General features: G+C 37.5%; 1 protein-coding gene across 2 annotated transcripts; it reads right to left on the bottom strand.

Moving 5' to 3' along the window:
* Nucleotides 1-7,292: 7,292 nt before the first annotated feature.
* Nucleotides 7,293-13,812, bottom strand: LOC101845275 (probable 28S ribosomal protein S25, mitochondrial). 2 transcript variants are annotated; one of them, XM_005109150.3, is made up of 5 exons: nt 13,649-13,812; nt 10,706-10,870; nt 10,130-10,236; nt 8,950-9,037; nt 7,293-8,006 (listed from the first exon to the last, which is right to left on the bottom strand). In XM_005109150.3, exons 2-5 carry the CDS (start codon nt 10,840-10,842, stop codon nt 7,817-7,819), a joined length of 522 nt encoding a protein of 173 aa, XP_005109207.1. In that variant the 5' UTR covers nt 10,843-10,870; nt 13,649-13,812; the 3' UTR covers nt 7,293-7,816. The 2 variants fall into 2 exon arrangements, with proteins under 2 accessions (XP_005109207.1, XP_012943949.1); XM_013088495.2 differs by having other exon boundaries at nt 13,670-13,776.
* Between the last annotated feature and the right edge of the window lie 561 nt (nt 13,813-14,373).

The raw sequence follows: 14,373 nt of genomic DNA, 5'->3' as shown, positions 1-14,373 counted from the left end.
CAAAACAGAATCAAATTTTGTTGTCCATAACGGTATCTAAATCACTTGCATCTACTTTGCCAATAATTTCAATTTCAATTATGAATATACAACATCCATTGAAATGAAATAGCATGCTTAAATGTAAGTGGGATTTGTGGATGGTTTGGGTTTTTTTTATCAAGGCTTTTGTAATCTCTTCATAGTCAATAGGCTTGTAACAAAAAGCACAATTAAGCTTTCCTTGCTAAAAAAAAAGAATAAATGACTACTTTCTATTTGAATATTAAATGTTATAAATATCTACGAAAACATTCTAAGCGAACGACACAATGCACAAGGAGTTTGCTATGTTCTCTATTTCTTCATCGCCTTGACTTGTTCATCAGCACAGATGGAAGTGTGTTCTTTTGAGAAGACCGAGTGTGTACATCTGATTGTGTGTTTGTTTGTTTGTAAGGCTGTGTAAGCTGAGGTGTTAGAAAGACTAATTCTTGACCGATATGATTGTGTGGGATACTGTTAAGAAATATGCGTGAGAGACACAGAGAGGAAAAGGGAGAGAGAAAGAGGGATGGAGGGAAAGAAAGAAAGAGGGAGAAAGGGTTGAGGTGGGAGAGGGGGTATTACTCATAAGCTAACTTGTTGAGTTAAGAACAGGGTAGAAGAGAAGTGGATTTTGGTGATCATGAATTTATTTTTGAAAATGCTTTATGCTCTCACACCTCAAAATCGTTATAATTTAAATAGCTTATGAGGCAGGCTGTTTTACACTGCTTTCCAGGGCCCACCCAGACATATAGATCCAGAGTGTATCATAGTAACTGAGAAAGAGATACTTTGAAAAATATATTTTCCATATAAGATTCCGAAACATCCAATCTTAGACAGTTTGATATTGTATATCTGCTCTAAGCAGATACCTTTTTTTAAAAAAGGCAGTGTCTGTGTGTATGTGTTTGTGTGTGTGTTGTAGTTGATGTCAGAAAGGGGCAATGAAGAAAGTCTGGAACTGTTCAAGGGTAATTGTATGTGTTATTCCATCCTTGTCATATATTTCGTCAGCAAGCTCTTCAGCTGTTCTAAGCCCAGAAAGCAAAATGTGTCACGACATGGTGGAATCAGGCGCTCGTCAATTTTTGGGCATATGGGATTATCGACATCCATTTGCCTTCATTTTGGTGAAAAAAATATCCATCAATGTTGAATATAAGTCGACATATTTGCGATTGAAGGAAATTCACACAGAAATGTGTCTTTAAATAGCTACTAAAGGTGTTGAGCCAAAAAAAAGAAAATTAAAAAAAAAATTGCCCATCAGCCGAAAAGATGCTGATTTTTTAAATTTCATTATTATGACGAGCGCCTAATTTCACTATGGTGCCTCACAAATATTTCTAGGGAGAGGAAACTATTTCATTTTTAAAAGAATTGTACCAAAATCATGTTTCTTTTCTCGCTTTTTTTAACTTATCGAAATTGAAATTTGAACTTCAATAAAATATTTATCGAGCACATGAAACCCCCAATACCACAGAAAAAGTATCCAGTAGATCTATGGCTCTTTTCATTTATGAAAATGGTCAATGTAGCTTAAGATGGTCTCAAGGCTGCTTCATGCAGCTTCTTTCACAGAATAAAAATCTTCAATTAAAACAGAATGTAAAATGTTGGGCTCAGAACAACTGCTCAGCTTGCTGACAACTGACAGTTTACGTAAAATTTACATTTTGTTTGTTGACCGAACATTCTTCAGCATTCTGGGCCAATCTCTTGTGAACCACACCAAAGCGAATAACTGGCTCAAACTGGTTGTCTCCCTTCATGGTGTGTCTACTTTTTATATTATTTCAATTTTATATGTCCTAAACGTATGTACATATATCGTGATATAACTGTCAGTCAAACAGATCTTGGATATGCTATTTCAAACACGTTCCTTACCGTATGTAGCTGTTATAATTTGTTTGTTTTTGATAAGTTGTTGTGTGTTTTTGTTATTCAGATAGATCTAGCGGCTACATAGTTAAAACACTGGGGAATTACATAATCAGCGTAGTTGAAGATAAATTATTATTGTACATAATGCATTTTTTTCTCTGTGTTTTAATTTTTAAAGTATCACTCAGAGTTTAGTATGAAAAAGAATATATTGTCTCCTTTCAATCTATCCACAGTTTACTACTTTACTATATTGTAAGTGATTGTCTTGTGAGTTGTCTTCGGGATACTTGAAAACCACTATAAAAAAAATGATCAAGGCCACCTTATTTCAGGTTCAGAGGAGATCAAATATTAAAGTACAAAATTGACTGGACTTCGGTAATCTTCATTTTAGTGACTTTAATCATTTTTCTGTTGTACTCATGATTTACAAGCTGGTTAAGGATGCGATTAATTTTCATCTGTGTATTCGTGTTTGTAACAATTATTTGGTGGATTTTAGAGTTTAAATACATTCCGCAAGCAGCATGGTACAGGCATGGTTTTTATTTTATAACAGTTGGAGTCTTAGAATAATTCTCTGCAGGCTAATTAGGACAGAGGTCAAAAGGTACCAATAAAGGACTTTTGTGTCCAGGGAAGAATACTCACAACCCCTTGCCGATTTTCCAGCTTATTTCACCCCCCCCCTCTCTCTCTCTCTCTCTCTCTCTCTCTCTCTCTCTCTCTCTCTCTCTCTCTCTACCTCTCCCTCTCTCACCACCTCTCCTTCTCTCTCTTTCTCTCTCTCTCTCTTCCTCCCTCCAAACACCTTTATCTCTCTCTCTCTCTTTCTCATTCAAAACACATTCAACTCTCCCTTGTATAAACCATTCACTAGGAAAGAATTAGCAGTAGTGATATAAACAAAAGACTTGCTCTGCACACCTGTTTGTAGGCAAGGCGTAAAAATGTTTTACCCCTCCATCGAAACAATTTAGAAAGCGGAAACGTACTTCACTCTTGTCTATTACTGCCATCAACTGTTTTAAATGTTTTATCAGTCTAGGAATATGACACTTTTTTATTTTTGGAGCTACTAAATGAACAAAACCCAAAGAAATAGGCTATAATATCAAGACAGACAGACAAAGGCGAAAACGAACCATTCTGACTACATTCCTTTTTCTCCGGCAGTCTTTGTACTTTGTATATCTACTCTGTACGTATTAGTTTTTCCACTAAAAAAATCCTTATCATTTGCCTTTCCGTTCCAATGTAACATATCATCGAGTTTTTGTTGTTGTGTTCTTGTTTTTTAAAGTAATATTATTTTTCATCATTGCTGTTTGCTCATGTCCATGCATATCCACGCCTGTTTTCACAAGAATGCCATGATACAATTGTTTATTTCATTACTGTTTGAATATGATTGTTTACTTGTATGTACTAAGAAAAGAAAAACAAGTATGTAAAGTGTTTAAATAACAGTTCGGACCTTGTACTTTAGAAAACGTTCATAAGCCATTCCTTTTTTTTTTCACGTGTACAGTCTTAAGATTTCGCTGCCATAAAGTTACATATTCTAAAAGAAGATGCTTTCTTCTTCTGTATATTATTACTATTGTTGTTGTATATTATCATTATTATTATTAATATTATTATTACTATTATTATAATTATAGTCCTTATCATTTATATTTATTGTCTATGATAAATGAATATGGAGGCTTCTATTCTTTTGTTTATGAGGGTTACCAAAGAATATGTAAATCCCCTCATTGGGCTGCTGTTTCTGTACTTCTAGGTGAATATCTTATCTTTGCTGTTCTTCAAAAGCCTGTAACTTGGTGAAATACATAGCAATACTTTTGAAAATTACTTAAGAAATTGTTAGCTTTTTCTCTAACCATAATAATGGAAGGAGAAGTTATCTGTTGACCCAATAATTATATAATTGCTAAGTTGAAGCCCCACGGTTACAGTTACATGGTACTCAAATGTGAGAGACGGCGGGAGGGAGGGGGGGATTCAAAAATTAACACAAAAAAACGTTTGAAAAATTGTTTGAGTTAAGAGAAGGGCATCAAATAGAGGTCAATTAGTATGAGGAAAAAAAAGATGATGCTGATGAACAGAAATAACAAACGGAGGGTAAAGAAGCATGCTTTAAAAAAAATGTTCATGAAAAAAGGTATATAATCCAATAGTAATGACAGTTGTCAATTAATTGTGATATATATATATATATATATATATATATATATATATATATATATATATATATAGATTCAGGCAAATCCCATAACACAAGAGAAGCCCCATGTCGTAAATTGAACCATCCTTGAAAATAATCGTTAATAATTATGCAATATGTTGTCCATTTTTTATTATTCGTAAAAGCATAATAATTTTATTGTTCTTTTTTTCCTATCATCTGTGTTGATCGTATGTGATGATATGAAATTACCTTACTTACAGTTGATAGCTCTGCTTTTGTATGCCCACTCCTCACCCACAGAGGAAGAAAAATTGTGTAAAAGATTTCTTTAATACGGCATTATTGAATGAAGAAAGCTGCAAGCTTTCACTTAAACAAAGGGCAGTGGGACAGAACATGGTATATCCACAAAGTGAAAAGTGGAGAAAAAATTGAGTATTCAGTCATAGTCGCTTAAAAACCAATGGTTAAAGCACCTCATGTGGCAAATCTTTTAGAGCAGTCAAGATCAAAGATCAAGCTTGTGAACTGAAGAGAAAGAAGTGAAAGCTTGTTTTGTTACAAGGCCATGTGTACTTATCAAAGTAGGGATGACCAAAGTTATTGAATTTTTAAACTTCAAGTTCATGTACATAATACTCTGAAAAGAGGATGTAAATGTGTAAGATCAGAGGAATTTATTTATTCAAGTTCAATTGTTAGCTTGCTTGATATATTTATTTCATTAAAAAAGTTTTACACCCCATCAACTCAGTTTAGGTTGTTTAGAGTGTGGCATACTATGACACTGACTGTCAGGGCCACTGACCTAAGTATGACACATTACTCCAGCAAACAGACAGACATCCTAGATGGATCAGATTTCCCCAGTTGGAAATTGAACTCACGTCTTCTGCATGCGACAGTGAAGAGCCTAACCAGTCTCTGACGATGAGTAACGATGAGTGAACCACGCAGTGTATAGATACTGTACGCTGTAAGCAAACACAGTTATTCAGAAAACAGCAATAAACTGAAAGAAAATAAAGTCGCTGATTTTCTTTTCTTCGTTTTGAGCAACCTCTCTAAACCAAACATGATCAAACCAAAGAAAACCTGTCGGTCCCACAGATTTCTGTTTCAGCAGACTCCATTGCAGATGTATTTTCTCAGTCTTAGTATGAATTTTTAAAATAAGGAGTTAGGGTGCCACAGGTTATTTTTTTCCCTTAGATTTTAATGTGTGTAATTATTGTGAGTTTATAGATGTAGAACACTTTTTATAAATTGTGGGTATCTTTGAGAGCAGAGGATAACATTGGACTTTTTTTTTAATCTGCTAAATTTACGAAGGCAGAAATTAACTAACTTCAAGTATGACCCTTTATGTTACTGTGACTATGGTTGGGTTTTTTATTGAGTCCATTTTTACCACTCATGTCTATATGTGTGACAGCTTTGTAATCAAAATTATTTAGCCATTTTGCCTCTATTAAAAGATTAAACTTCAAACAATGTTCAGTTGGTCTTATTTCTTTTGCGCAGAAATTTAAAATGAGCTGCTTTTCATCTTAGAAAAAAAAAGATTTTTGTCTTCGGTGAAATTGCCTGGGAGGTTTGGTCACCAGTTTGGTAATTACTTTGTTTGGTGTGAGTAAAGAGTAGAAGCACATGGACACAATAATGATCACAGGGTGCTGGGAAGAAGCATGACAGATAGACAGAAACAACAGGGGGACACTTTTTTATTTAATATAGTAAGAGTTTTACGGCCCTTGCAACACAATAAGGTCATATAAGCGCCGAAGATTAGAGGTGTTACAAGAGAGTAACAAACACAAAAAGGAAGGAGGAGAGATCAGGACAATAGATGTTTGATAGGAAAGAAGGAGTAAACCACACCAGAGCACCCACCAACCACCCTCGTGGAAAGAAAAGAAGTAGTACCTACCAGTGGTGCCCTCCTACTACCCGCAGAGTAAAGAGTAACACATAGAAACAGTTATGATTATTACTGTTTGGAAAAAGAGCAGCAGATAGAGAGAGACCACAAAAGAGAAGAAAGACCTGGCAGTGACACTCTCCAACCTCCTGCACTTCCTCCGGAAGCTGCTACACTGTCTGAACAGATGTCTGTCGGCTATCCGTACATCGTCTTTTACTATCGTATCCATACGACGTGGGTAACTCTGTTCCACCACTTTCCAAAGAGGAAATTTACTCGTTAATCCGATCTGTACGCTTTGCATAGCAGTCTGTCAAAATGATTTTTTGAGAAATACCGAAAGTTTCAAAGAGATCTTCGCACTACAAGTATTCTAAAATGTGAAGAATACAACCCCTGGGGTACACAATGACCCTAGGCGTACGGATAGGGTTAGTGATCCATTGACCCAGTTTATGTCATTTATTAAGAGGCAGGCTTCAACCATGCCTGTCAGAGCCAAGCCAGGTTGAAAAGGATGCAACATCCCAGCAGAAGGACAGAAATAGGTAGGTCTATTTGGTGAAGTAAAAATTCTCGTCACAATCTAAGGGCCTTGCTACTACACCACAGATGCCAGCTGACTGGCGTACGATCTAAAGATTCAACATAATATTCTGAAACAAGCAGCTTTTCTCCTCATAAATAAAAACGACAAATGTTTTGTTTCGACTAAGATGACCTGACTTAAGTGGCAGGCGTGAACTCAGAGATAGCATCATTTCATCTTTGTTATGTAAAGAGTAGCCACACTGGAACAAAAACGATCCTTTCGTGCAGCAGAAAAACAAAATAGACAGAAACAGAAAAGAGAGATGACAAAGAAGTAGGACATAACAGTGGTGCCCTCCAACCACCTTCAGATATTAACAAGTATAAATGAAAAAAATGGAAGATGCTAATTGAGAAGATAAGCCACCTTGGATATGGAGAAAAGACATAATTTATTAGGAGAGTCAACTAAACAGTCGTCAAATGGTCAGCTGATCTTTGTGCGAGTAAAGAGAAGCATACCAACACAACAATGGTCCTTACAATGAGGGAAAAAGGTTGAGGCTAGATGGAAGACTGAAACAAAACAAGGAGAAAGAAAAGAAGTAGGACACATCAGTTGCACCCCCAACCACCCTCAGTAAACTGTTGTCGAGACAACAAATGAAGACTGACGTACTTGACAAAACGAATAAAAAGAGGAACCATCAAAGCTCTAAAATCTCTCCATGTTTATTCTATCAATAACTGTTCTATATACAAATGTATGAGCTGTGGCCTCAATCATTCACCACTCAATGATAAAAGAGCAGATACTTTTCAAACAACACACAATATAATAAATCCATACTCATTCACATCAATGGGAAACATACAAAAAGTAGCTCATTCACATACTTCAAATGGAAATAAAGTACAAATGAAATAAAACCAAAGCAAATTTCTGTCCTTACCCAGAACACAACACCCACTATCTTAACCACTTTCAAACAACAAAAGAGCTCAATCAGACACCCATAACTAGGGTTCATACAGAAATTTAAAAAAAACAGATCTAGTCTAAAATTTGTTTTTCCAAGACTTTTCCACTAGTTTTGCCAATTTCCGAAAATTCTAAGATTTTTCCACGTCTTGGAAAATAAAAACAAAATTCCAAGACTTTTCTAGTTTTCCAAGACCCGTACGAACCCCGCACAACACACAGAAAACAAACGACACACACGTAAACTGCCACGAGACTAGTCGTCCTCCTCCACGTCCTTCCCCTGAAGCCAGAACTTTCCCCGCTGTTCCTTGGGCGGACTGACCCACCGCGAGCACGGGACCTGGCCGGGGATCTCACAGATACACTCACTGGTACACTGGTACCCAAAGTTGGCCGGGTTTGTCTTCATCTCCTTGGCCAGCTTCTCTGCTTGAAGAGTCTCCCTGGCAACGAAAACAAAGAATATATTTAAAATGAACAGGTAATAAATAACCATATTATACAAGTAATAAAGAAAAAAAACCCAACAAAGTTCTCTTCAATTCTAAAAATCCCTTTCTATGCTGCAGCTCTCCGTGAGAATAAATTAAATGACGAATAAATAATGTCGGACTGCATTTCTTCTGCAACTTCCTCCACTTGTGAGTGTTTCCCTTGGGAAAAATGATGGAAAAAACGAATATACAGATGAACAATTAGATAATTTAGGAAGCCGACTGCTTTAATCCTGTCTGTCAGGGCCAACCTGGACTGGGTGAGAAAAAATATCCAGACAAGCGATGTGTAAAGGTGAGGTGTATGACCATAACACCACAGACATTGGTCAAAACATGACCTCTTGCCCATCCCTTTGTTGTTTTAACTTTTAGGCCACGTCGCACTAATATTTAACTAAAGCATTGAAAGCATCAATGGTTATTGGTAACATACTTTGATATTAAGTAATAACACATAAAAAAAAAAAGAACACGACAAACAAAGCACACTTCTTTGCTTCAACAATAAAACTAAATCACTTCAATCATAAAGAACAACAAAAAAAGAACATACAAACGCAAGCCATAGTCCCAAATGCCTCAGGAAAGCGTGAACATTTTCTTTAGCTCAAAAACAATTTTATTTTTCAAATTCCAGAAGTATCCAGACAAGGCCTATTCTAAAAAACACCCTATAAATGTGGCCCTCTCTTTAGTACAGATGTCTGCAGAAAAAACCCCTAGATTCCATGAATGACAAATATATTATATATAAGGGAATAATTGAATTCCAATAATCTAGAAATCTCCAGAAAAGTGCCTTCACTCCCTGCCCCCTTCAACAATTCTTCAGCCTCCCACTCTCACCTCCCCCCACCCCCCTTTCCATTCTCCAGAGTCCAGCACTTACTCAGTCTTACAGAAGATCCTCTTGACCGTCTGTAGAATGGTCTCTTTGTCCTGGTCATCCACGTCAAGCACCAGCTTCGAGCCCGAATCTTGGGAGAGAGCAGAAAACATCATTTAGTCACATGACATTTTTTTTTTCATATGTAAGTGCTTCATGTCCCCACTGACACAACTTAGTTCAGTCAGGAGGCAGGTTTTGATCCTGCCTGTCAGGGGTCAACACGGGCTGAGAGGATAATAAAGTATCATCGTATCTTATCTTACCTTATCTTATCTCTGTAGAAAGACAGAGATACTCAATAACAATTCTTCCCACTTAGGAATTTAGTTTTTAGTTTTAGTAAGAGTTTTACGGTGCTCGCAACTGCATAAACTTAGAAATCAAACTTGGTTCTCCTGCTTGTGGGGGTAAAGTGCCTAACGGCTGCACCACAAACGAACGCTGGCGCTTGACAATCATAAAGTTTACTATCTAATAATCCTATAGAACACTTGGAGAAAAAAGAATCAGACAAAGTATGCACACAAGTATTTCCTCAGACATTTCACAGTAATTAATTTGTCCTTTTATTCACAGAAAAGGGCAGGAAAAGAAAAATTACAAAATATTAAATTGCATTTATCCATCAAAGAAAGAGACGCACTGTGAGCATCAAAAGGACGGGTAAGTACAGGATAAGGAAAGATGTGAAAGTGATATTGAAATATAGTATAACAAGGATACGTCGAACACAGAAGACTCAAAATCACGCTTCTGTCACACTGTGCCTGTGGTCCCATTTTTTTCTTTTCTTCTTTATCTTTGTAAGACTTCCCTCGAACTACGGATCCCTCGAACTACCGAGGCCGGTCCCCAAGAATTCCAGCTATCCATGTTATACTGTATTTTGGAAAAATAGCTATAAACTAGTAAGATTACCTGCTTTTCAATGTTATCAACACAATTTGGTCACTTAAACACCATGCCCATATTTGGTTCCTTAGAGCAGGTAAATGGCAATGAAGGGTTCAGCTAGTGAGAATTTAACTAGTATTGCTAAGGACGACATGGTAAGATAGGCAAGGGACAAAAAAAATATTAAAAAAACAAACTTTTTTGTAAATTATTTTAAGGACAATAAGAAAGTTTCTGGCAGTTGTCTTGGTGGTACATTAAAGCAGTCAGTCCCGGGAGAACTTACCGAAGAAGCACTGCACAAACGGTGATGGGGTCATGTTGTTCAGCACACACAGCTGGATGTTGGGGTTCTTGTACTGCATCTGGGCAAAGTGCCAGAACACAAAGTCTCTGTGGAGAGCGGACAAAAAGAATAACTCTTTAAAACTAAAACTGACAATAAAGAGTGACAGTTCCTTTAACAAGTTTTTTTGTAAGAGTTTTATGGTGCTTGCAACCAAAAAAAAAGCTCTTACTAAAACTAAACAAAAAAACAAAAAACAAAAAAAACCTATCAACTATCAATGCGTTGCTGACTTTATTTGCATGTTTACTGTCACTCATTGTTGTCAGTTTTACAGTTTGTTTTGCAAATACAGACTAAAATATGCAGAAAATTGTACTCTTTTGAACTTTTTCATTATTTTCAGGGATTGAAGATGTTACGTTTTACTTTCATTTCTTTTAAAAATAATGAAGTATAAATAGAAAAGTCACTGTGCAGCACCCTTTTGTTGAGATAGTCTTACTCAAGAGCACACCACAGTGACCACTCATCTAAACAACAGAACGCATAGTAGGCAGGTTACGATAAACTCACTCAGCCCCCTTGCTTGAAGAGTGGTTGTTGTTGAAATGGAACGTGACGATTCTCACACTGTCCTTGAATACCAATGCCCCCTGCTCCAGGTACTTCACCGTACGCCGAATCGGCGCTGCTCCTTTCATGAAAGGCATGACGACAGCTAACGTAGGTCAAGTGTTTCTGAAATAAATTTACAACATTCAAAAACAAAATCCTTTCCACTCAACTCTTTAAACAAAGTGTGGCACTCACAGCATTTGTCAGGAACTATTGCAACCAAGCAAGAAACACTGTGTTAGTGTTCACAGACATTTTTCATCGTTTTTTTCACAAGGCCCGTGTCTGGTGTCTGGTGTCTGGTGTCTGGTGTAATTGCTTGCTTGTGTTCAGATCGGATTTGGTTTTTAGTCTACGAAATACAAGCTTTTTATTTTTTTCAGTCATCTGTGTAATGTAGACTGTAGCCATTCCTTTGCTCGGATGCTCTCAGAAAAGCTACGTTTCCCTGATTTTTCCCTGTTACCCATTCGTTTAGGTTCCCTAAGCATGTTGTTCTGGGCCTACCCCTGCCTCGCTTGCCTTCAATTTTGCCAGTGAGAGCTAGATGTTCAAGACCCTTTTATGTCTATTCAGGTGTCCCAAAAACTGCATTACAAGGTCTATATAGGCTATAATTATAACTCTAGGCCTATTTCAGTTTCAGGAAGGACTTTCGCAACAAGCGACCACCCCAACAAACACAATAAAGTGACCTTAAACGGGGTGCCCATTACGGCCGGATCAGGCCGATCGCCCCGACTTAGTCGCCTGAAACTGAAAAAAAAAACATGTTTGTTTTTTAGGTGACTGAGCCGATCCACCGATCCCATCCATAGTGGGCTCCCCGTATTGCCCTAACTCATTCCAAACCCAAATGCCTTTAACTCTAACCGTCTATTCTATACACTGTATCTATTTTATAGTGGTCGCTCGTTAAAGCAACGGAAACTCAGAATTCCTTCCCCAATTTAAGATAATCATCATGGTTTTTTTCATGGCCAGCTCTATTCGGACTCCGGTCCGAAAATTTCTTAAAACTTATTAAGTGAGTTATGTGAGTGCAAAGAGGTGACAAATAAAATTATCGTCAGGGGATTTTACGTAAAACCAAAATTAGAACTAGAATTACCTACTGTACTAGGACTGTGTAATTGTGTCAAAAGTCAAAAGACTGCTCTCTCATTGCCCAAAGGCAGTGGCAGTGTCTAAGTACATGGCATTATTGTTACATGGTAACCGACTACAGGATCTTTCCCCCACCACTAGCCTACGGCATCATCATTACTACCACTACCATTTGTCTTTCCACATGCTTAATTTCACTTTGTTTTTGCTACTAATCTTTTTAAAAAAATCACATTGCACGAAATCGACAGCCGAGATCTCTTCCCCCAGCAAGCTGAGAGTGCAAGATCGTTACGCGCAATCTCATTGGTCGATATAATTAATTTGTCTCCGACAAGGTCAACTCAATTTGGTTATTCTGTTCATACTACTAATGATGCAGGGAGTGCCAGTTTAGATAGATCTATCTAGTCTAGTAACTGAATCAAGCTCACGTCTCGATTGTACATCATAACAGAAAAAAAAATTCACAAATGCTGGAAATATTTTAGGGAACAAGGGTCGGAAATCCGAACAGACGTCATGCTGGACTCAATTCAGAGTCCGAATATAATTTTTTTGTCTAGATCTAGATTCTAATCGGACTCAAGTCCGAATTGTCACTCCGTTTTTTCATTCAACAAAGACTAGGACAAGACTAAGACTTTACTAAGACTAAGAAATGTTAGGCCTACGGCCACCTCTATTCTCACCCGGGATGAGAATAGTGCAGGCGAGTCTTTTGGCTATTCTCACCCGGTGCGTGTTCACTGTTATAGCCTAGGCCTAGATCTAGGCCAACAAATTTTGCGTTCACCCTAAGCCACAGAATTCTACCCTGTGATAAAGAAAAATTGTAGAATTCTGTGCCGTGAACAAACGTTCCATTACAACTGTAGCCTACTAAAAGCGTACAATTTTGTCTGTGGACAGTGGAGAGAGAGAGAAAGAGAGAGAGAGGAGTAGCGCGAGAACTTCCGGTCAAAACAAAATGGCGACCCGCATAGTTCGGCTCGATTCGAAAAGTTAAATAGCTGTAGCATCTTTGTAGACAACCAAATTAATTTACTTGTGTGTTTTAACATAATTTTTTAACTTTGTTTTGGTCAATTTGATCGTCCACACCGATAGACAGTATTCAGAAAGAGACAGAGAGAGAGAGAGGGGAGGAGTAGATCTTGCGAGAACTTCCGGGCAAAACAAAATGGCGACCCGCGTTGTTCGGCTCGATTCGAACAGTGAAATAGCCATAGCATCTTTGAAGAAGATCAAACTAGCTTACTTTTGTGCTATAACGTAATTTTTTCTTGGCTTTTATCACTTTGATCATCCACACCGATAGACAGTATTCCAAAATGAGGAAAAGCAAGTCTTGTTTCGCACCGGGTGAGAATAGCCTACGCTGGCAAGTCTCACCTGGGGTGAGAGGTAGATCGGTTTTCTGTTCTCACCCCGGATGAGAATAGCCACTTCCTAGGCTAGGCCTACACAAGTATACAGCCCATTTATTTAGAAATCTAGAAATCTAATCACTTTCTGCTACTGTGTGCGATTTCTCTGTGCGATATATGTACTCTCATGGAACCTGGGTATGCAACATTACAATTATAAAACCCTGATGACAAATTCTCGACTTCACTGTCACTGTGTGACTGTGATTTGTGTGTGTTGTAGATTCTAGTTGTGGTGATGAATTGCAGACACCTTCGCCTTCAACTGAATTTGGAGAGCATACACTTACACAGAAAAAGGCAAAGCTTTCCTACTATTTGCATCTAGATAGATCTATACGTGCAAGTTAACATATAAACTTACAAAAACTAAAGAATCAAATACATGAATATCCAACAACGACGCCCTTGAAACTTAATTCATGGTTCCCTGTCTCAAGCGTTGTCTGCTTCGCTTGCGTCCTTGTGTTCTTGTAGAATCGAAACCGGAAGTGTTTTGACTGACTGACTAACTTCCATGTTTTTAATAAACAATATAAAAAGCAGACTTCACGTTTACCTTTTACAGTAAAACTCGAAACTGGAAACATATCTTTTTTTTTTCTAGAACTAATTTTGAGACAACTAAAACGGTTTTTGATGGCATAAAATTTATTCGAAAATACGAATGATTAAGTCAAGGTCTAGGGCGCTCATAATCGTAAAGAAAGTTAAAATAACTACAACTGCATCGTCATCAGACGGGATAGACTGGTGGATCTTTTTTTTTTTTGACACACACAGTATAATGTTTCCAAGTGCAACTCAAAAGCAGCAGAACGACGGCTCAAATTGGGTTTCAACGTTGAATAACATGTACATCAGCTACCAACCACAGAACTGCCGCAAAACAACAATGACAACGCAATTCATGGTAGCGGCGGGATTAATTAAGGGAGGTAACATGATTGTGTCTGTGATGATATTTATTTTAATTGTTGTCTCCCTTGATTAACGCTTGGCAAGTTTTTCTTCTTTGTTGAACTGATGTATTGAGTCAGGGGTGGTCATTTCTCTCTCTCTCTCTCTCTCTCTCTCTCTCTCTCTCTC

This window comes from Aplysia californica, unplaced genomic scaffold (genome assembly GCF_000002075.1).
Source record: "Aplysia californica isolate F4 #8 unplaced genomic scaffold, AplCal3.0 scaffold00751, whole genome shotgun sequence".
Classification (NCBI taxonomy): domain Eukaryota; kingdom Metazoa; phylum Mollusca; class Gastropoda; order Aplysiida; family Aplysiidae; genus Aplysia; species Aplysia californica.
Note: the sequence above shows the minus strand (reverse complement) of the source record. Positions and strands in the feature narration are given on the sequence as shown.

Coding starts and splice junctions, on each gene's coding strand:
- LOC101845275 (XM_005109150.3), bottom strand. CDS start 10,842: ATGCCTTTCATGAAAGGAGCAGCGCCGATTCGGCGTACGGTGAAGTAC. Junction 10,237..10,705: donor TCTTCAAGCAAGGGGGCTGA/GTGAGTTTATCG, acceptor CGCTCTCCACAG/AGACTTTGTGTTCTGGCACT. Junction 8,007..8,949: donor AGGATCTTCTGTAAGACTGA/GTAAGTGCTGGA, acceptor TTTCGTTGCCAG/GGAGACTCTTCAAGCAGAGA.